Below are 21,504 nucleotides of genomic sequence, written 5' to 3'. Positions count from 1 at the left end.
TCTCTGAGTCTCAGGAAGTGGCTGGGGTCTCTCTGGTCCAGTTGGCAGTTCTGGGGCAGATGGGAGCTGGGGGGTGGTCTCTTGGTATGTTGTTTTCATAATTAAAAACTGAAGTGTTTTCTTTCTAACCTTTGTCACCAAGAATCCCAAACAAATATTAGTTAATCATTAAGTTTATTCTGCTGTAAAGAAAATGGACAAAAACTTTCATGGTAGACTTATTCATCACAGTCCATTTAATTTTTATATTTCCTGGATTTTTTTTGGGAGTGAGTAATGTCCCAGAAATTATATTACCATGTTGAAGTTGTGATCACATCACACTTTTACTGTTGAAGCGATGGTATTTATTTATTCATTTTGTTTTAGGTAAAACTAAATCTTTTGTTCCATGCTACTTCAAGAGTGAACAGAGAATTCTGGGGATTTTGTGTGCTTCTCCTGCACTGTGATCCATGCAGAAGTGAATTAAGTCCAAGTTTTCCCAGCTCTGTCCATCACATCACTAGGAGAACAGGCTGAAGCTGGCATGCACAATGAGGCTACATAAGGGACAATAAGTCTATAGTGAAGATGGCAAGTGTAATTTCTGAAATGGTCCAGAAGATGATGAGCTCTGTAACAATTGAAAAACTGGGGAAGTCTTCAAGGAGAAAGTAGGATTTGAATAAAATAGGATGACACAAAGTAAAACTGAAGTGCTAAGAACACAGCTGAGCTGGGGGATATAACTCAGGGATAGAGTGCTTACCTAGCAAGCTCGGGGCCCTAGGTTCAATCCTTGGCTTGCAAATCGATAAAAAACAGCAATAAAACAGCAATAGTCCTCCAAGAATATTTTTAGTTAATTGTCATTACCTAGTTTACTTTTCTGGAAGATAAAAAAAATAAATAATTTTCAGTTTTCAAACAGTAATTTGGGACAACAAAGATATATAATTGGCATATTGCTCTGTATAGTCTAGATCATTTTAAAACTAGATTCAGGAAAGAGCCCTAGGGAATAGAACATTTTCCAGAAACATCATTGTCCATCCCTTAATCTGGGAAATATGAATTATTATTTATTTTGACTGAATCATAGTTTATTTTTGCTTGAGACAAAACATGTTTCATAATTGTGTGGGCTTAGTCCCTTGCCAATGGGTGAAGCATATGTCAGTCCTCAGACTTTGCTTCAGTGTGGACCTGGTTTCCCTGACAAAATAGGGTGTTTTTGAGGCCCATTTGGAATTTGGAACGATGTCTCATTCCTCTGGCAATCTCACCTGCATGGCAGCCAAAGTACACTGTCTGTCTGTCATCCTTCTTGTGAGGACAGGGTTATGGTATTGTAGCTACAATTTCTTCCATGAACTAAGATGCTCTGAAGGGGCTCAGAGACCTGTAGGGGAACCAAGGAGGAGAATGGATACATTGGAATTCGACCCAGGGAGTTCTGTGACAATGGAAATCACAGCAAGTTTTCAGTACACAGTGTCTAAACCTGCTTTGCCTGGCAGAGTCAAGGTTCTGCTTTATAGGGAAAGGGCATCTGTCTTAGGAATAGACTGGGGAGTTCAGTTCTGTAGGCAAAGTCCAGCCTAAGGTGAAGGTCGGTATGTTTGGTTAGGGAGTCAGGATGCCTATGACAGTACTAGGTGAGCATCACAAGGAATGGCAGGGAAGGTATGAAGGTGGCCCTAGAACCCAAGAGGAAGGCTTGAACAGGAGAAGCACCTGGGCATATCATGAGTAACATGGCCATCTACTCTATATTTAGTATCTAGTGCAACGCTACTCTGTTCTAATGACCTACAGGGCAACCTGCCTGTCTTTTTCATAGAAGGATCACCAAGCTTAGACTTGAGAAGTGCAAACGACCCAAGTGTACACTAAGGACAGTAAGCTCTTCCCAGTTTTTAGGAAGCATGTTTCTGCTAAGACGAGCTTTTGTTCAGCCTTGCTGCTAAAAGTCTCCCAATAAATCTCGGGAACTGGAATGCCTTGTCTATCAAAACAAAGAAAAGTAACAGTGAATAAAATTATTGCCAAAGGAAAAGAAATCCTAATCCATGAAAGATTGCAATTGTGTGCTTGTGAATTTGGGTGTTTTTATTAAGTCTATCTTTTTGGAGACTTTTAGGTCTGTGGATGTGGCATTCACAAGTCCCCATGGTTTAATCCCCAGGAACACATATACTGGCTGTGGTACTGTTCACTTGGAATCCCAGTACTTGAGATGTAGAGGTAGGAGGATCAGGAGTTCAAGGTTATCGTAGGCTACATAGTGAGTTTGAAACCAACCTGGGTTATGTGAGATTCTAATAAAAAATTTGATAGAAGATAGATAGATAGATAGATAGATAGATGTATAAATTTTGGCCTAGAATTTGCCTTGTAACCTTATTTGGCAAATGTGGTTAGTTTTATTGACCTAGCTAGACTGGCTAGCGATTGCTGGATGCCCAGTGAACATGGCCTTGTTGTAGCTGTTCCGGTCTGTTGGACTTTGCCCTGAACTTTGGTTGTGGCTTTATTTCACTTTACAGCTGGGTCTTTTTGTTGTCTGGTTCCCATTGATCAGCCCAGTGGAAACTTACGATCTTTGAGATAATTATTTTGAAGCAGAGAGGACTCTGCTGCTCCCACTCTTTTAATTGATTTTAAAAATTACTTTGAGAATATAACATACTTACATCATTTTCCCCTTCCCTCTTCTCCCTCCAGTTCCTCCCATACAGTCCCTTTGCTCTCTTTCAGATTCATGGCTTCTTTTTTCTTTTACTGTTTACATAAGTATATATGTAAACTATATATGTAAACATACATATACACATCTATATAGTTTTAAAATATATAAACACAACCTGCTCAGTTCATATAATATTACTTGTATATGGATGTTTTCAGGGTTGGACATTTTGTGTTGGATATTCAGTGGGTGTGTTACTACCTGAGGAAGACTCTGCTTGTCTGTCTGTCTGTCTGTCTCTCTGTCTCTCTCAGACATGTTCTTGAACTTGAACTTTAAAGCCAAGTATGGCTTTAAACTTTTGTTTCTCTTGCCCCAAACTTTGGATTACTTGTGTATGCTGCCATGCCTGGTTTCTGTGGCATTGGGGATCGAACACTGGGTGAAGTACATCCCCAGCCTCTAGAAATAGAAACTGCAGGAGTGATCCTGTTCACCCAAATGAATAAGAAAGTTTCACTTTTCCCCAGACAGGGTGATTCCCTTTAAGGCCCTGGACACAGAGAGGGAGTTAGGTCATGTTATGAGTGACTGTTTCCTGCAGGTATGAGGCAGCAAGGTATGAGAAAGCTGAGATCTGAAAAAACACTTAAAAACTCCAGGCGTGATGCTGAGCAATCCTTGAATATGGCAGGTGAGGCAGAACCAGAAATCAAGGGCTGCCATTTTAAAATGCTCTGCTCAAGTGGGGCATTCATGTGGATGTAGGCAGGAAGTTCTGCTTTATTTTCTTCTGTCCCCCTTTCTTGGGCCTCGTTTCTTAAGACAGTGACAAAGAAAGGAGAGGAAAAGGCCAGCAAGATGTCAGAGCCCACAGGATGAATCATTGGGTGTGGCAGTCACTTGTACAACATGAGCTGCTGCGGAAGGAAGTGGAGTGCAAGGGACGTCAGCATCGGATTGCTGTGATTTGCTTTATGCTTATTTTTCTTGAGGCAGTCAGGGAGAATGAGCATTTCATTGTTTACATTCTCACCTAGATCAGTATGTAATTTTTCTTCTACTCCAAAGGATGTGGGATGAGGAGAGAGGGAGATGGGAAAAGGGAGAGGGAGAGAGGGAAGGAAGGAGGGAGGGAGGACACAGGAGGAAGGGAGGGAGGGAATGAGGGAGGGAAGGGAAGAAATCTGCATCCATCTTGTACTCTGGCCTTCTAGCAGATATCCCACCTCCCAAGTAGTACTGGGTTTTTCATTTTTCAATTAAAAAATAATATATATTTATTGTGAAAAAAGGTGGGAGAGGTAAATAAAGCAGAAACACATATCTGTGAAATGAAAACAGTCTGTTCTGGAAGTAATTCAACCTCACTCAGACATTTGTATGTACACAGGCAAACATATCCCATTTTTCCTTTTGCACAAGAGAAGTTTTCTATTTTATCCAAGTACTTAAACAATTAATTACATTTATTTATTTGTGTGTGTGGGCATGTATGTCACAAGTACATGCGAGGAGGTCAGAGGATATAGCTTGTGGGAATCAGTTCTCTCCTACATGTGCGTTCTGGGGATTGAACTCATATGCCCAGGCATGGTGGCAAGCCTCTTTACCTGCTAAGCCATCTCACTGACCCCTTAGATCTTTATGCCTTGTCTTTGTTCAGTGGGTGCTGAACTCCATGTGTGGCTCTGAGGTGAACTCTCCTGTAAGCGGACATTTTGAATAATGATCACTTATGAATCTGAGTACCAGCTCCTTTTGCTGCCTCAGTTTCCCGTCCATGAGATGAGGAATGAGGGCCTCTGCCTCCTGGATGTTGCAGTGAGGAATAAATCAGACATAAGGCACACAGAGAGGGCTTGGGACATGTGCTGTCAGGGTGCCTAGAAACTTTAGCATGCGTTGATTTACTTTTGAGTGTGAAGTCCAAGCTTGGAGAGGCCCCCTCTCCCCTCTTCTTGTCTCTAAGTAGAGCTCAGACCCTTGAACATATGGCTCCTAATTTTCTTTCTTTCATTTTTTTTAAAGGAAATACAAAATTATTTATTGAACCTAATAATCTCCAGTATAAATTAAATTTTCAATGACATTAGGAGATGATAAAGTGCTTTAGAAACCTTCCCTGTGAGACAACAAACTCCTGTCTTTCCTGTTTTACATTAGGTTTTGAAAGTCAAGCCTTCACTTTTGTAGGCTACCAGTAAGAACAGAAAAAAAATCACACTGTAAAAACAAAACACCACAAAGAACACATTCCAGCTATAGGCTATTTCATAGGATTTTATTTTTTCTTTAAATAGTTTTGAGTTTGTAACACATGTTTGAATACTTGTAACTGAGGCTAACTGGCGACATGATTCTACATTGTGAGGGGCACACATAGTTCTCGATGATTCTGACCAAGGAGTTTGGAAATGGTTCTGAAGTCACTGACCTCATTCACAGCTTACTTTTAAGAACTGATGAGCAATCCTGCCAAACTTAATGGCCTGGAAGCAGAAAGTATGTCTAACAGATTTTTAAATTGCTCCTAGGTGCTAAAACATACAATTTTCTCAGAGATAGTGACCTTCTAAAGTAAAGTGGTCCAGATATTCCACAACCACCACTAACAACAAAAGATGTGGAAGCTAAATAACTCAACCCTATTTCTAGGTGCAAGAGAAGTATGGACAGGTGGGACTTCATTCGGAAAACAGACAAGACATTTTGAAAAATACTCTTTTTGTTATTTTTAAATTCTGGCTCCTAATTTTCACCTTTGTTGTCATTCAACAATGTTGAAATGATGTGGGATGTCCTCCTGTATGCTGTGAGTATGTGTTGCTCTCATTGGTGGATGAATAAAGCTGCTTTGACCTATGGCAGGACAGAAAATAGCTAGGCAGGAAAGCCAAACTGAATACAGGGAGGAAGGGTAGTATTGAGGGAGATGCCATCCAGTCACCCAATGAGCAAGGTGCCAGCAGACTGGTAACACCATGGCCACATGGCAAAATATAGATTAATAGAAATGGGTTAATTTAAGTTGTGAGAGCTGATTAGTAATAAGCCAATGGCCAGACATTTATAATTAATATAAGGCTCTGAATGGCTATTTTATAAATGGCTATAGGGCCAGGAGGGACACAGAAAAGCCTCTAGCTACATTGACAGGTTTCTCAGGCTAACTATTTTTTTTTTTGAGACTCAGCATTTGCCATCGAGATATTTTTTAATTTATTGAGAATTCTATACATACACACAATGAAATATTATCATATATATCCCATCTCCTCCTCACCCCCATGTCTGCCCAATCCTTCCCTCTAACTTCATGTTTTCCTTTTCTTTCTCTGTTTTTGGGTAGCTCATTAAAGTCAATTACTGCTGCCCATATGTGCATGGGTATGAGGGCCCAGACATAGAAAAAAATCTTAACTTTCAGGTTTTGGATTTCTATGTCATAGGCTTTAGGATATGTAGAGAAAATGCAGATAAGATTTCTTAGTAGAGCCTATGGGAAGGGGTTAAATTTGTTATTTTCTAATAAGGCACATTTTTATAATATTCTAAAGTGAGGAGTGTGCACACACACACACACTCATGTGCATACAAGAACAGATGTACACACACACATAGACACCCGTGCACAAACAAGCACACACACAAACACCCACACATAGACATGCATTCACAGACATGTGCACACACCCACACAAGTACACACACAGGCATACACACACACAATACACTAGACATGACACACACATGTGTATACACACATGCACATGCATACATGACACACACATGTGTATACACACATGCACATGCATACATGACACACACAGAGGCACATACACATGCACACATTTACACCAAGAACCTGTCCTAATACTGTCACATGCTGGTGACGCACCTTCCTTTTGAAGACTACAGGGATCGTGGACTACTCCATGGGTCACCCTTTCTCATTTGCTTCTCTGCAGGAACACACTGTGAACTGTACAAGGACCCCTGTGCTAACATCAGCTGTCTGAACGGAGGTACCTGTGACAGCGAGGGCCTGAATGGCACATGCATCTGTGCACCAGGGTTCACAGGTGAGCAATCCACGAGTGTGTTTTCAAACTCACCCTATAGTCCCCACTGTTGCCAAGGCCAGCCAGCTCCAAACCCTCTGCCATGAGTAATTGCAAAGCAGGGGTGCTGCGGAGAAATGTCAGGAGACATGGCTTCAATGAGATCTATTTTAAAACAATAGACTATGTTGTCATTAAACTAGGCTCTTCTGAAGCCAGCATTTGTCATTTAGATTTGCTGACACTGCCATCACTGCACAATTGCAGAGTAGTGTTCTCTTTATGAGAACACTTGGCAGTGTTAGTGTTAATGTAGTATGAAGTGGGCAGGAAGGACTGAATGTTTTCTGTGTGAACTCCATTCAGACACTGTTTTATTTTTTATTGAATGCTGTAAAAGTAACAGAATTTTGAGAACTATGGTCAGTGGGTGGTGTTGGGAAAGGAAGGGTTCAGGATCAAATGGGAATGTGGGGACAGACTGGAGTGGTAGTAGAGTGGGCTGGGACAGTTGCAGACACAGGAGCTGGGGTCACCCTAGTCTTGATGGCTTCTAACACTGTCAGGGAGTGGCTTCTATATTGGGGGAATCCAAGCTAACATGTTTTGTTTGTTTGTTTGTTTTTGTCCAAGCCCCCACCCTCCTGAGCTCAGGAAGCTTGCAAAGCTGTGAATGTAGAAGTAAAATGTTATGTTGGATGTGTGTGCTGAGGAGAGGTTTTCAGTTTTTATCAGATTCTCAAATTAAGTCTGAAACCATGAGAGTTCAGAGTATTCCAAATATTAACCTTGATTTTCCCTGCAGAACTCAGAAGTCTTGAAAACTAAAGAATAAGATCAGGGGCTAGGAACACAGCTTAGTAGGTAAAATGCTTGCTGTATAAGCACGAGGAACTGGGACCCACATATGAAAGCTGAGTGAGGGGCACACTTGTCCTCCCAGAGCTGGGAAGGGGAGACAGGCAAGTCCCTTGAGCTCACTGACCAGCTAACCTAGCCAGTTGGCAATTTCCAGGCCAGTGGAAGACCCTGTCTCAAAGCAGAAGGTGATTGGTGTCTGAAGAACAACATTCAAGGTTGTCCCTTGGGGCCCACATACATGAGCACACATGAACACACATTCATGCCCAAGTACATGCGTGTCCATATGTTCATGCACATACATGATACACACATACATGCACGTAAAAAGAACACAAGGTGTATTTTTTGGTATGTTGTTAAGTCACTAAGGTGGAGGATTCCTCCACTATGGATGTCTGGGAGAAGCCTGCATGTGGAAGAAGGCAGAAGTTCTGCTGAGTATCACGTGGTGTCCTCTGCTGGGGACTACCAAGCTAGGCTTGATCTTTCCTTCCAGGACACTGTGGTCCCCTCGAAACTCCACAGCACTTTGCAGAGTCCACTCTCTGGTCCTTCCTGGGGAAGCCAACAGCTGGGGGAGGATCAACTTCTGAGTTTTCTTCTATTTATCTGTTGTACAACCTGTGTTTTCCTTCCGGGTTGTCCAAAGACTGAGAAGTGGGCTTGCTCCAGAAAATGATTTGCAGATGGTTTTGTTTATGTGGTGCTTTATAAACACAGAGAGACATTTATATATAAGTTAGTAGAGGCAAAAATATATTGGGGCAGATTCCTGGGTCTTTTCCAGATATTTCTAACTTACCAGTAATAAAAAATAAAGCATAGAAGAAATTAAGCGATACAAAGCTATTGAAATAACTCACTGGTTAACATCATACTGCTGGGAGATAACATTATTAATATATTGACATCCAAGAGTTTTCCTGAAGGTCTATGAATAAGATATGTACATGAATAGAATATGTATATATTCTATTCATAGTGTATGTGTGTACATGTATGGACATAAATGGAATAATAATATCCATGTTACTTTATACCCTACTTTTAACCTAGACTAAATAAATAAATAATGAATGTATTTCCATACCAAGAATTACACCTTTAAAATATTTATTTATAAGTGTGTGTGTGTGTGTGTGTGTGTGTGTGTGTGTGTGTGTATGTATGTGCTTACACATGAGTGCAGGTACCAGAGAGGCCAGAATGGGGCATTGGATCACTGGAGCTGGAGTTATAGGTGGTTGTGAGCTGCCCAGTGTGGGTGCTGAGAACAGAACAAGGGTCTTTTGGAAGAGGATCCCAGTTCTTTATTTTTAAAACATTTTTATTGGTTGGCTTGTAGTTCATTCTATGAAATGTCATGATTTATTTTTAGTTCATTTTCAGTTTTATTTTTGGGAGTTAAGAATGTTTCCAAATTACAAATAATAATGAAAGGAATGTTTTTAACTGTGTATTTTTCTATATATGCCCCCCTACCCCTTTAGTACAATTCACTAGGAATAGAAACACAGGGGTCCAGGAGAACAGATTATTTTATATATATATATATATCTCACAAATGCAAACTTTCATATCACACTGATCTTTCTTTCTAGCCATTTAGTTTGCATGCATTGCCTTTTATCTGTCAAGGCTATAAATATTTTTTTCTTTGTTACTTGCCTTTCAAATGTTTATAGAGCATTTTGTTTTCCATGAATCATATTTCATCTTTACATAATTAAATCTTAATTTCTCCCCTCTTTTTGCTCCTGTTTATCAAATGCTTTAGCTATTGAGGGTTCATTAATATTCTCCTATATCATTATAACCATGTATGAGTTATTTTTGAGTATTTAAATCTTTATTGTATTTGAAATTTATTTTGATAATTTTCTAGGCGAGAAAACAGAATTATTTACTACAGAATACTTATTGAATCTCCAACTGCCTATTTAGTAAACTGTCTTAGAGATATCAAGCACATACCAACTCATAGATTATCCTTTGTTTTCTGATTTAAGTGTTTAAATGTTAGATAGCACTTCAGATGATATTATTGCCATTATAATTTACTCTGCCTGGAAACTGTGGAATAATTTTGATTCCTTGAATGTATGTATGTACACCATGTGTGCCTAATGCCCACAGAGACCAGAAGGTAGTGTAGGATCCCCTGGGTCTGGAGTTATAGGTGGTTGTGAGCTACCATGTAGATGCTGGGAATTGAACCTAGCTCCTCTGGAGCCATCTCTCCAGTCCCTGACTTCCTTTTTTTTTTTTTTTTTTCTTATTTACCTGTCTCTCTCTTAATGTGTCTGAGATTTATTTAATAAAACTTGCAATTGGCAAACTAATGAGTGTTTGAGAACCTCTTTATTAATGGAGCAGAGTGAGTTAATAAATAATAGTCATCTAAGTAAATACTCAATCCAATGTCCCATTTCCCTCCAAACAGAGAGAGCTTCCCTGCTCTTCAAGCCTGGCATTCCATGCAGCTCTCTCCAAAGGACTACCACCCGGCACCCATCCTCTCCATTTTTCAGTTATTGGCTTGGCATCCACCCTTTCCTCCAAGGCTTTGTTAATCTGTTAGCTGTATAGTGAGAGCTCCCTATGGCTTTAGCTTGAGTTTCTCTATGGCAAAATGATAAACATTTTTATGTTTTTTAAAAATTTTTGTTATCTGAATATCCTCCATGCCAAAAGGTCTCTTCATGTCTTTTATACATTTTCCAATCTTGTCACACCGTATCAAGGCCTCTTGCTATCAGCATAGCGCGTGGTACTGATGGCTTTTGTCACTAGCCGAGATGGTGTTCATTAGGTTTTCCAGCATCATTTCATGTTCCCTCCTGTACCATGCTGCACTGTGTGGAAGGAAGTCACTTGGCATAGCCCACCCTTAATGAGTAGGGGCTATGCTCCCCTATGAGGGTGGGATAACTAGAGGACTATTTGGAATTCTTTTCCATGAGAGATTTATTTGTTCTCTCCCATTTATTAGTTTGTTCAATCATTTATTTATATGAATTGGTGTACTTAGTGTATGATTTGTGTTATAGGACAACACTTTTTAGTTTGTTTTATTGCTCACAATGTTCTCACTTTGGGCACTTAGAGGTCTTTCATTGGGCTCCTGTGGCCCTTCCACACACCCCTGTGTGGGTGTGAGAGCTGCTGCTTGGTTATGTTGTGTTTCTGCACTTGCATACTTCCTGATGTTTTAAGACTCTTCAGTCTCATCTTGTCTATTTCCTGCCCTCATCCTGGAGTCATCCATTTCTCCAAGGTTCCCTGGCTCCTTATTGGAGAATGATTGAAATAAATATCTAGGCCCTAAAAGTACTTGTTGCTATAAGATGTTCCTGCTTTCAGAGCCTCTTGGCTGACAAGCAAGAGAGTGTATGTATATATACTAATGTGGGCATATGGTGCACATACATCTTACTATGCAGCACACTATACCTATATTAAGTTTAATGGGAATTCATGGTGGTGTCCAAATTCTAATCCTGCATCACTGGGATCATTTTGGTCTTCTTTAATTTATCCATACCTGCCTCCACATACAATAATAGCAACGTATTAGTGGTTCCCACTATCCATTCACTTCATCATTCAATTTTAACATGCACAGTATCAAAATTGCTACCTTATGTTCTTTTAGAAAATCACTTTTCAAACTAGAATACAGGGCCTACTTACAATTCATTTTCATTTAGTTTAGCCAGGCCTAAGCCAGACATAGTTGTTCAAGCCTATAATCATAGCACTTCAGAGGTGGAGGCAGGAGCATCACAAGTTCAAGATCATCCTTGGCTACATAATGAGTTCAGTCTGGGCTTCATCAGACCCTGTCTCAAATAAACAACAGCAACGTCCCACTGCAACTCATTTTCAAGTTACTAGGTCAGCAGCTCCCCTTCTCTTCAGTGAGGCTTCTCTGGTCTAGTTACTTTTCTTCATAGACTGTGTTCCATCATGGACTTTTCCAACTAGATGTTACTTATTTTTTCCTTTTAAATGTTGCTTCATTAGTTAAAAAGGCCATATGTTTCTCTTTCATTTAACTGCTTTTGAACCTTGGTCAAAAATCAGTTGGAAATATTTGTGTGGGTCTATTTTGAGTTGTTCTTTCTTCTTTGTTTATTGATGCATCTGTTTGATTGCCATGCAGCCTTGATACCTAAAATCTACTGTAGCCACATGGCTTTTGTAAGTGTCTGACAGACTCCTACCACTTTATCCTCTCTGTCTCCTTTTCTCCAAATTTGTTTGGATATTGGCCATTGTATGTTTGCATGGTGAGTGACATGACCATATTTTTTTTAAATGCTAATCTTTTTATGTTGATCATTTTTGTATGGACCCTCTACTGTAGTGATTGTCCCTGCTCTTAAGATGGGACACTTAGTGGCTTCACTGGTGCACTGTGGGTAGTGAACCTTGAATTCCTCCTCATCTGATGCAAGTTTGGGGGCTGTTGGTATCTCATTCTAGTTGCCAGGGTTCTAGAATTCAATGCACACACACACTATTTGATAGCAAACTCTAGTGAGATAGCATCATTATGGGATACAGTGTACTTTAGTATTTCACATACTTTATTTAGCTGAGGGGCACTATCTTCTGTAGTAGCATCCCCTACATATGATCTTGTCTCCTTAGCCCAGTGAAACCATTGTGTTTGAGACTGGCTGCAGGTGGAAGTCCAGGGAGACTGTGGTGCTCAGCTGCCATGTTTTGCTTCTTGCAGCCGGGACTGCCTGGTGTCTAGTTATTAAAAGAGTTTTATTTTTCATATATTTCATTCAGTCTTCTAGTTTATAGGTGTGGTAAAGACAGGTTCTAGTTTTTTTCACTGTGATAGGAAAAGTTCTAAATAATGTTTTTGAACCTTGCTTCATCTACAATAAAATTCTATTAAAGTATGAAGGGACAAGCTAAAGAGTCTGCCTAGAGGCTGGCATGTGTTTAATGTAGATATTGTGGTTGCAGGGATTGTTATATATTCCTTTGAGCATAGACTCTACTAACTCAAAGCTTTACTAATCATAATGACTTTGGATAGTATTTGGTTGTTTTATATTTCCTAATTTACCCAAGGAAAGCATTATAAATGAATCAAATGATTATAGCCTTCTCTAAGTACTACCCAGTATACATATTATCCACATTGCCTCTTAGAAAACAGTAGATTGAGGGCTTGGGAAATGGCTCAGCTTGTCAAGTGTCTGCCATGCAAGTGCCCGAGTTTGGATCTTCAGCACCAATGTGAAAAGTGGGGCACTGGGAAGGGGAAGGCAGAGAAAGGGGGGTGTCCCCATGGCTTACTAACTATCTAGCCTGTCTAGTTAGTTAGTGAGTTCTGGGTTCAGTGAGATACCTTGTCTCAAAGAATAAGATGGAGGCTAGAGAAATGGCTCAGCAGATAAAAGCACTGGCTGTTTTCCCAGAAGACCTGAGTTTGCTGTCGAGAGCCCACATGGTGGTTCACAACCATTAATAACTTTAGTTCCAGGGAACCCAATACCTTCTTATGGCTTCTTCTGGCACCAGGTATGCATGTGGTACACCGACATATATGAAGGCAAAAATATTGGTGAAATTATTAAGGCCACTCCACGTAGTTAAAAGGGAGGTTTATTTTGTGGGGTAGCTTACAAATGAAGGGATAGGTTGTAGGGTCTGGCAAAGGTATGGCGCAGTCTGGCAGTGTTCTCTGGAGAACTCTGCTTGGTCTTCCTCCAGCGTCCAGTGTCCCAGAACCAAGAGAGAGACCTTCTCTCGATCCTGGGTCTTCGGCTTCCTCCTCCACCCCGCCTTGTGGGCGTGACCATTACTGAAGCCTCAATTTGGGTTGGAACTTCCAGGCCAATGCTGGGATAGCTATCCACTACATCTCCCCCTTTTGTCTAAATAAGAAAGTTCTAACCTAATACAAGACTATATGCAAAGAGATGGTTATCAAATATTGTCCAGGAGTAATGAGGGATAATGACCTAGATAAGTTGGAATTACAATAAGTGCAAACAATATCAAGCAAAAAACACATAGTAAAATCCAGGGAAGTCTAGAGCATGGGTAGGTGGCATGTTACAAAGATCATTCCAAAAGGTGTCCTATCCTAAAGAACCTGAGTCTAATATTTAATATATTCTATCTAAGATATTATATATGTATATATACTAAGTTGTAACTATAACTACTAATCTTTAACCTCATCAAAGACCTGAGAAGGAATATAATAATACCTGAGAAATTACAAAGGAACATTAGGTGACTGTCCAGGCTGCCAGCTGTCTCTGTCTACTCTTGCAAGACTCCCGAAAAATGCTTGCATCCTTCTCCCAGTTCTCAGGTAATATTATATCCTTCTCAGGTCTTTGATGTGGTTGAAGACTAGATAATTATAATTTTCTCAGTTATAATAAAAGATAAGTTAGATATAAAAGCTTAGACTCACAAATATAAGATAGATAGGATATCTTCCTTAATATTGTAACTGTAATTCTTGCTTGATAATTGTTTTGTTATATGTAAGTTTACTATGTAAAAGTTAAAACTTTCCTTTTCAAAAAAACAAAAAGAAAAGGGGAAGTGCTGTAGATATCGCTCTGTATAAATAAAATGCTGTTTGGCCAGTGGCCAGGCGGGACAAGAGAGAAGAAAATTCTGGGAAGTGGAAGGCTGGGGGAGGAGAGACACTGCCAGCCGCTGCCATGACAAGAAAGAAATAAGGTACTGGTAAGCCATGAGCCATGTGGCAAAGTATAGATTAATAGAAATGGGCTAAATATAAGAGTAAGAGCTAGACAATGGTAGGCCTGAGCTAATGGCCAAGCAGTTTAAATAATATAAGTGTCTGTATGATTATTTTATACATGGGTTGTGGGACCTCGGGGGCTGGGTGGAACCTGGAGAGAAGCTCTCCAACTACATAAAACACTTATATACATTAAGAAAAATGGACAATGATAGAGAAAGATGCTAAACTTCAACTTCTGGCTTCCAAATATATGTAAACCTACATGCATCTACATGCACATGTGTGTATACATGAGTTCAGAAAGAGATACAGGGAGAGAGGGGAGGAGAGAGAGAGGGGGAGAGAGAGAGAACAATAGATAGAGAGGAAACTGTAAAGACTTATTCAGGTCTAATTTGTTATCCTTTGTCTAGGAGAAAAGTCGTTTTGCATCTCTTCACAAATGCTATTCAAAAATAGCAGTCATTTAAGAGCATTGCATTTTTTTTCTAATTTAGGCAAAAGAAAATAAGCAAGTCACCTAGAAAGACAACTGTCTCAGACCCACAAAATCTCAGACTCATTAAGGTGACAATTAGTAAACACATACACAACTAGCACTAAGAGCTCTTCTAGTGAAATAAGACAAAATGCATGTTGACTGGAAATAATGTCGGTATGTTAAAATGCATGGAAAGATTGATGCTTGCCTGGGTGTGGTGGGGCCTTGCTTGCAATCTCAACACTTGGGAAGCTGAAGCTTGAGGCCTGCCATGAATTTAAGGTCATGTGGTGCACAGAGGGTGTGGCATTGACCTTGGGCTTGCTGGAGCAGAGTGGGACTTTGGGGTTTGCCCAACTGTGATTGTGAAGGTTGGGAAGAGCCAGGCTGTTTCTATCACTGTTGCTGTTCAGGTCATGGGTGTCTCATTTAAGAATTTTGAATGTCTGGATTCCCAGCTGAAGCAAGCTATTGTTTAGTAAATATCTCCATTAAGGCTGGCTTCCTAAATGGGTGGAAAATGGCACTGATGTATTTATCTGTAAGAGCTTTGATTTTTGTCCTTCAGCCTTTCTCAATTGATGTGTCTTTCAACCAGCCTACCATGTGATGCCATTTGTAATGGTGTAGTCAGTCAATGAATGCCCTTCTCCTCTTAGAGTGATCATCCCACTGAGACACAGAAATCACATTTTAAACAGGTTAGCGTTAGGCAACCAATTTTTGTCCTTTCTATTGATATAAATCACTACCTTTATTGCAAGAAACAAATTTACCTGACTTGACTGGATTATAATCATTTTAGGATGACCCAGAGACGGTGAGTGTTGTTTGACAGATTAGACTTGCAATAGTCGGATGCCAGGTACATGAAGAGTGTGAGACAGAACAGATATGAAATCTTTCAGTGTGAGATTCTTCCTCTGAAATGATATGTGAGTAACATGTGGCAGTTTTATAATGTAAAGTAAACCAACAGTATATAGAAAGCAATTTAATGCTAAATAAGCTTGGAAGTAATTACCTGAAGAAATGTTGCCTTCTGAAGATGGGAACAAAATATTTGGTTTTGCTGTTAGTTAATTGTAATGATTAGAGTAGTGGCTTTTTTTTCTTCTTCTTTTTGGCTTCCCTTTCTGTTTGTATCTAAGCAAATGAGGGCTTATTTTTAAAAATTGTCTTTTCCATTTTTTTCCTTTTAAGAGAGATTGTGTTGGTGTAAAGTATCCTCTTCAGCTTTGATGAGAGGCCCTTAGGTTTAAAGAGTGTATTCATCTTGTATCTCTTCCATGTGATAGCTGTAAAATTGTTCAAGGATGTCTTTTGTTATGAAATTTTTGCCATCAAGATACTTCCTCTATGGGGATGTTTGAATCACAGTGATATTGGCTTGTATGCTAGTTTGGCATGTTATAGCAGGTTCTGTAGGCAGGTCAGAAAGTCCTGGATTTTGGGTCTCAGCAGGGTCTGGCCATTTTTGTTGGGGAAGAACAGACTGGAGTGGATGTTAGCACCCTTTGGACCACCAGGAAGGAGTGTGTCATATTCAGGCTAATCTCATGTTTGTAATTGCCACTCTAGTCAGGCCTAACACTCCCTCTGAGGTTTTCAGTCCCTTCCCCGTGGAATCCAGGCATATAGAGGGATTAAGAAAGGAGAATCAGTTTTCACAAAGGACTTGAACTGGGTGTACAATTGTGTCCACTAAAGAGCCAGTGTCCAAACCAGCACACTCAAATAGTTGGTTACAAAATAATCATAAACTGTGAGTGTTCTGCTTCCTGGAATTTCAGAAAATAGCATGAGATTCAGCTACTGACTCCAAAGTAGAGTAGACTCATCAACATTGGGAACCTATGTTTGCTTTTCAGGTCAACCTCCAAAGGTTTATTCAGATGTGAGAATAACTACTTTTTCATGGACTCAAGGAGAAAGTCTTCTTAGCAATACCTTTTCTTTATTCAGTTTTACTTAAGTGAAAAATTTCTTGTTTGGAATTTTCCAAGAGTCCTTTACTTTGTACAAATAATAGGCAGGGCTCTGTGGCTGGAGGTCATGATCATCAACCTGTGTTCTTGTCTCTTTCTTTCTTTCTTTCTTTTTTTTTTTTTCAAGGAACTTGTGGGGAATATGGGTACAACCAATCACTGTTACTTTTCTTTATCCTCCTAGGTGAAGAGTGTGACATTGACATCAATGAATGTGACAGTAACCCTTGTCATCATTCTGGAACCTGCTTGGATCAGCCCAATGGTTATACTTGCCACTGCCCTCATGGCTGGGTGGGAGCAAACTGTGAAATCCGTAAGTATTTCAGCTGTGGGCTACTTAGTGTGGGTTTTTCCTTCAGCAAGAACAGGATGCTAATTATGACCAGAAAGCCCCCATATCAATGACAGTGAAGTCATGAGACTCAGAAGGACCACTTCAGTCGTCCCTGTCTCCAGAGTCCAAGTAGTACTTTTGTCTCTTGCTGTCAGGCATGCCTGCTCCTTGAAATTGCATCCAGCCTTTCCACAGATGATGAGCATCTTCAGATGTCATCCAAAGTTCACTGCTACTCAGTCAGCCAAAAAAATGTGCTTAACAGACAAGTATTAGAATACTAAAAAAAAAAAAAAAAAAAAAAAAAAAAAGCATCCTCTGCTCTGGAAAGTCTAAAAAGCAACACAGGATTTGAATTCATGTTGCCTCTTGTTTTCAAATGTCTTTGAATATAGCAGGTTCCTTCAGTTGCTTGAAGAAGAAAAGTTTCATCTTATTCAACCAGGCTGGCTCAGGGAGTGCTGCCTCCCAATTCCAGATGATTCTCTTCATTGGAATGGTGTTCAAAGAGTGTTTCTTCCTGAACCTTCTCACTGCTGACTGTACTCTTTGAGGGACAAGAGTAACTAGGGCTTGGGGGGGATGGCTCAGCCAGGAAAGTGCTTTTTGGACAAGTATGCAGACCAGAGTTTAGATCCTACAAAAGAAGCCATATATTTATAACCCGAATGCTTTGAGGCAAACGTACGAGAGTCCTTCAGGTTTGCTCACCAGTTAATTTAGCCAAATCCGTGACCCACAGGTTCCAATCATAGATCCTATCTCAAAAACAAACAAACAACAAAACCAAATCAAAGTGGGTGGCTCCTGAGGAACACCACCTGAGGTCAAGGTGTGGTCCCTTTCATCTTTGACATCAGTGTCTCAGCTCTAGACCATTCTGTAAGATGATCTGACAAGGTGACAAAACTGTGTGCAATCTTTTCTTGATAGACAAGTTCCTCTTCTGGCCATAGCAGGACTTTGGGCATTCCCTTCATCCAGAAAGAGATTCCTGGGTAAATTACAATTTGTCTACTGTTGTAATAGTATGATAGCCAAAAGGAAAGACATAAGTATCTCTCTTTAGTGTACTTTCTTTCATAACAAAATGGTTACAATTTGTTTTTAGAACTCCATCTTGAGGGATTTGATGTGGAAATTCCTGAAATATACCCATGCCTGAGACAACTATTATAAAAAGAAGAGCCAAGATTAGAAGATAGTATCTGGTAGCCATGAATAAGAACCACCTCACCATAGCATCTCGGCTTTAGTTACTTTTGAAAGGGTTGACACAAGTGACTCCATTTTTGTTGACTGTAAGAGATGGTCTTACTATGAAATCCAGACCAGCCTTAGACTCATAATCTTTCTGCATTAGCCTCTGGTGAAACTGGCTGATCATGACATTATTTCCATTCTGATAACCTCCTCTATTATCTCAGAACAATCTTCTGTGAAGACATTACAGATTAGGAGATATGCTTGAACATCAGAAGATGAGTCTGTTTGTGATCATTCCCTAAATTTGTAAGAAGTCTGAAGTTTTTATTTTTGTCAGTGATGTAGCTGTATTATTCTATGAATCCAAAGATTCTAAATTTTATTTCAAGAGTAGAAGCTTAGCTAATGTATAAGGAACTTTCTTCTATGGACTAATGGCTAACTGTTGCTGCCTCTTTTGTATGTTTAAACATAAAAACAATGGTCTCCTGAATTGATAAAGCTAGTATGCTTCCATCTAGAACTGGGATGGATGCTAATCCTTCCTAGGATGATGTTTATTTACTCCTCATTGGGTATAGCAATCTGGGTTGACATTTATCACTTTTAGGCCTTGAAATATATTGTTTCATGAGTCCCTGGCTTTGAGGGTTGCTGATAAGAGGTCTAAGTTATTTTGGTGTTTCTGCACTTGTAGGGGAGTTGTTTTCTCTTACAGCTTTTAATGGTGCTGCTTTGCATTGCATTTTTGACATTTTGACTGTAATCTGTTGAGGAGATGTACTTCTCTGGTCATGTCTATTTGGGGTTCTAGATGCTTCTTGTGTTTGAATGTCTGATTCTTTTCCCAGACTTGGGAATTTTCTGCTATAATTTTGTTGGCTATAATTACTATGCATTTGGTGTTCATCTCAATTCCTTCAGCCCATGGATTCTCAGTTTTGGTCTCTTGATCCTATTCTAGAGTTTTTAGATCTTGTGGTCATGCTCTTTTAATTTATTTACTTTTTGTTATAAATGTTTGATTGTAGTGTTTCTTCAACCTGCCCTCTACCCCTTAGAGTCTTTTTTTCTGCTTGGTTTTGGCTATTGGTCATGCATTCCATTGTTGTTTTTAAATGTGATTCCTTGAGGGTTTTTTGTTTCCAACATTTCCATTTGTTTATTTTTCAGAATCTCCATTTGCTTGCTAAGACTTTCTTCTGTGTTGCTGACTTTTTCATCCACATGGCTGATGTTCTTATTTGTTCTTCTCTCATTTTCCCTCTATGTTGCTGACTTTCCTCGCCAGGCCCTGGACTAGATTCATCTCTTTGTTTGTACCCTTTTACAGATCACTCATTATTCTTACCAGAAATATTTTGAAGTCTTCTCCTGGTACTTTAGCCAGGTGAGTTCAGTGGGTTCAATGGTTGTGGAGTTAGGATCATTTGAAGGAGTCAAGTTGCCTTGTTTTCTTATGTTCCTTACACTTCTTTGTTGCAATCTATGCATCTATTGGTTTGAATATCTCTTCTGTGTTTGGGAAGTGTGTTGTGTTTTTATTGTACAGCCTACTTTTGAAGGCTCAATTCTCCAGTACAACTAGGTGGGAAGAGAACAAATTGTTTTGAGAAACAATTATATCATACTATATAAAATGCAGAAATAAACTTAAAAATCAAATATAGCACATCAAAATATCATCAATGAATATAAAATAGAAAATGGCAAAACCACAGTAGAATATGACACAAAGCTAAAAATTATCTGTAATAATAAGTGTGAAACAGTAAATGAATGAGCTAAGGGAAGGAGTAGAGGAAGGAGCGAAATAGGAGAGAGAATCGAGGTTAAATAATCCGAAGGAGGAAGAAGGGAGGTGGGCGGAGAAAGCTGGAGAGAGGAACAAAAGAAAGTAATTTAAAGAAAAGGAAAATAAAAAGGGATTTCTCATTAATGACAAAGTTCAGAAGGAAAATTTGGAAGCTATAAGGAGAATAAAATATTTAAAAAATGATAGTATTAAAAGTAATGAATTCATAACACTACTAAGTGTAGTTGGCTGCTGTTTTTCTCTTTGACTCTTGGAGGCCCACCACCCAGCTCCCAGATAAATGCATGGAGTCTTTTTCTTTCTTAAAAATGCCCAGCTTTAGCTTGGTGTAGCAGGAATTTTAGACAGTCTTATTAATAAGAACAAACCTGAGGCCAGTTATTGGGGTGAATGCTGGAGGATGAGAGAGACAGACCAAGCCACAGCTACCTCACCTTGCCAGCTCCTCAGCTGGTCTTGTTTCCTCAGTCTGGAAGCTTCTGAGTCCTCATCCACATGAATCTCAGCTGAATTGTGCTGCTCCAAAGCCTGAATGCTTAACCAGCCAAATGCTTCTAGTTTTCTGGTCTTCATGCCATATATATATCTTTCTACTTTCTGCTGTCACTCCCTGGGATTAAAGGCTGGATTTCTGGGATTAAAGGTGTGTGTCACCATGCCTGGCTGTTTCTAAAGTGACCTTGAACTCAGAGATCCAGAGGTATTTCTGTCTCTGGAATGCTAGGATTAAAGGCATGTGCTACCACTGCCTATCCTCATGTTTAATATTGTGGCTGTCTTGTTCTCTGACCCCAGATAAGTTTATTAACCTGCACAATATTTTTGGGAACACAATACCACAGTTTGGCTTGTTGCTGGCCACTTTCCTTATCGTAAATTAACCCATCTACCTTTTGCCTCTGGACTTTCTCCTTTTCTTACTTTTATAACCTTACTTTTACTCTTACTCCATGGCTGGTTGCGTGGCTGGGTGGCTAGTCCCTAGCGTCCTTCTCTCCTTGTTCTTTTGTAGTTCTTTTCCCAGATTTCTCCTCCTGGTTATGCTCTCTGCCTGCCAGCCCTGCCTGTCCTTTTTCCTGTCTCCCTATTGGCTGTTCAGCTCTTTATTAGACCATCAGGTGTTTTAGACAGTCAAAGTAACGTAACTTTACAGAGTTAAACAAATACAACATAAAAGAATGCAACACATCTTTACATCATTAAATAAATGTTTCACAGCATATAGAAATGTAACACATGTTAATATTCTACAACCACTAAATGTAGAAAGAAATGAAAAAGCAGGAAACAGAGAGGACAAAATAGAGAAAAATAGAA

The 21,504-nt window shown here is 39.6% G+C and overlaps 1 protein-coding gene across 1 annotated transcript in view; it reads left to right on the top strand.

Annotated features, from left to right (window-relative positions):
• Positions 1-21,504, top strand: part of Dner (delta/notch like EGF repeat containing) — a 336,946-nt gene that overhangs the window by 299,639 nt on the left and 15,803 nt on the right. The window contains exons 10-11 of the mRNA XM_036173515.1: positions 6,646-6,759; positions 17,013-17,144. Of these exons, the coding sequence (XP_036029408.1) occupies positions 6,646-6,759; positions 17,013-17,144 (246 nt within the window). The remainder of the gene's footprint in view (positions 1-6,645; positions 6,760-17,012; positions 17,145-21,504) is intronic.

This window comes from Onychomys torridus, chromosome 23, assembly GCF_903995425.1.
Source record: "Onychomys torridus chromosome 23, mOncTor1.1, whole genome shotgun sequence".
NCBI classification, from domain to species: Eukaryota; Metazoa; Chordata; class Mammalia; order Rodentia; family Cricetidae; genus Onychomys; species Onychomys torridus.
Note: the sequence above shows the minus strand (reverse complement) of the source record. Positions and strands in the feature narration are given on the sequence as shown.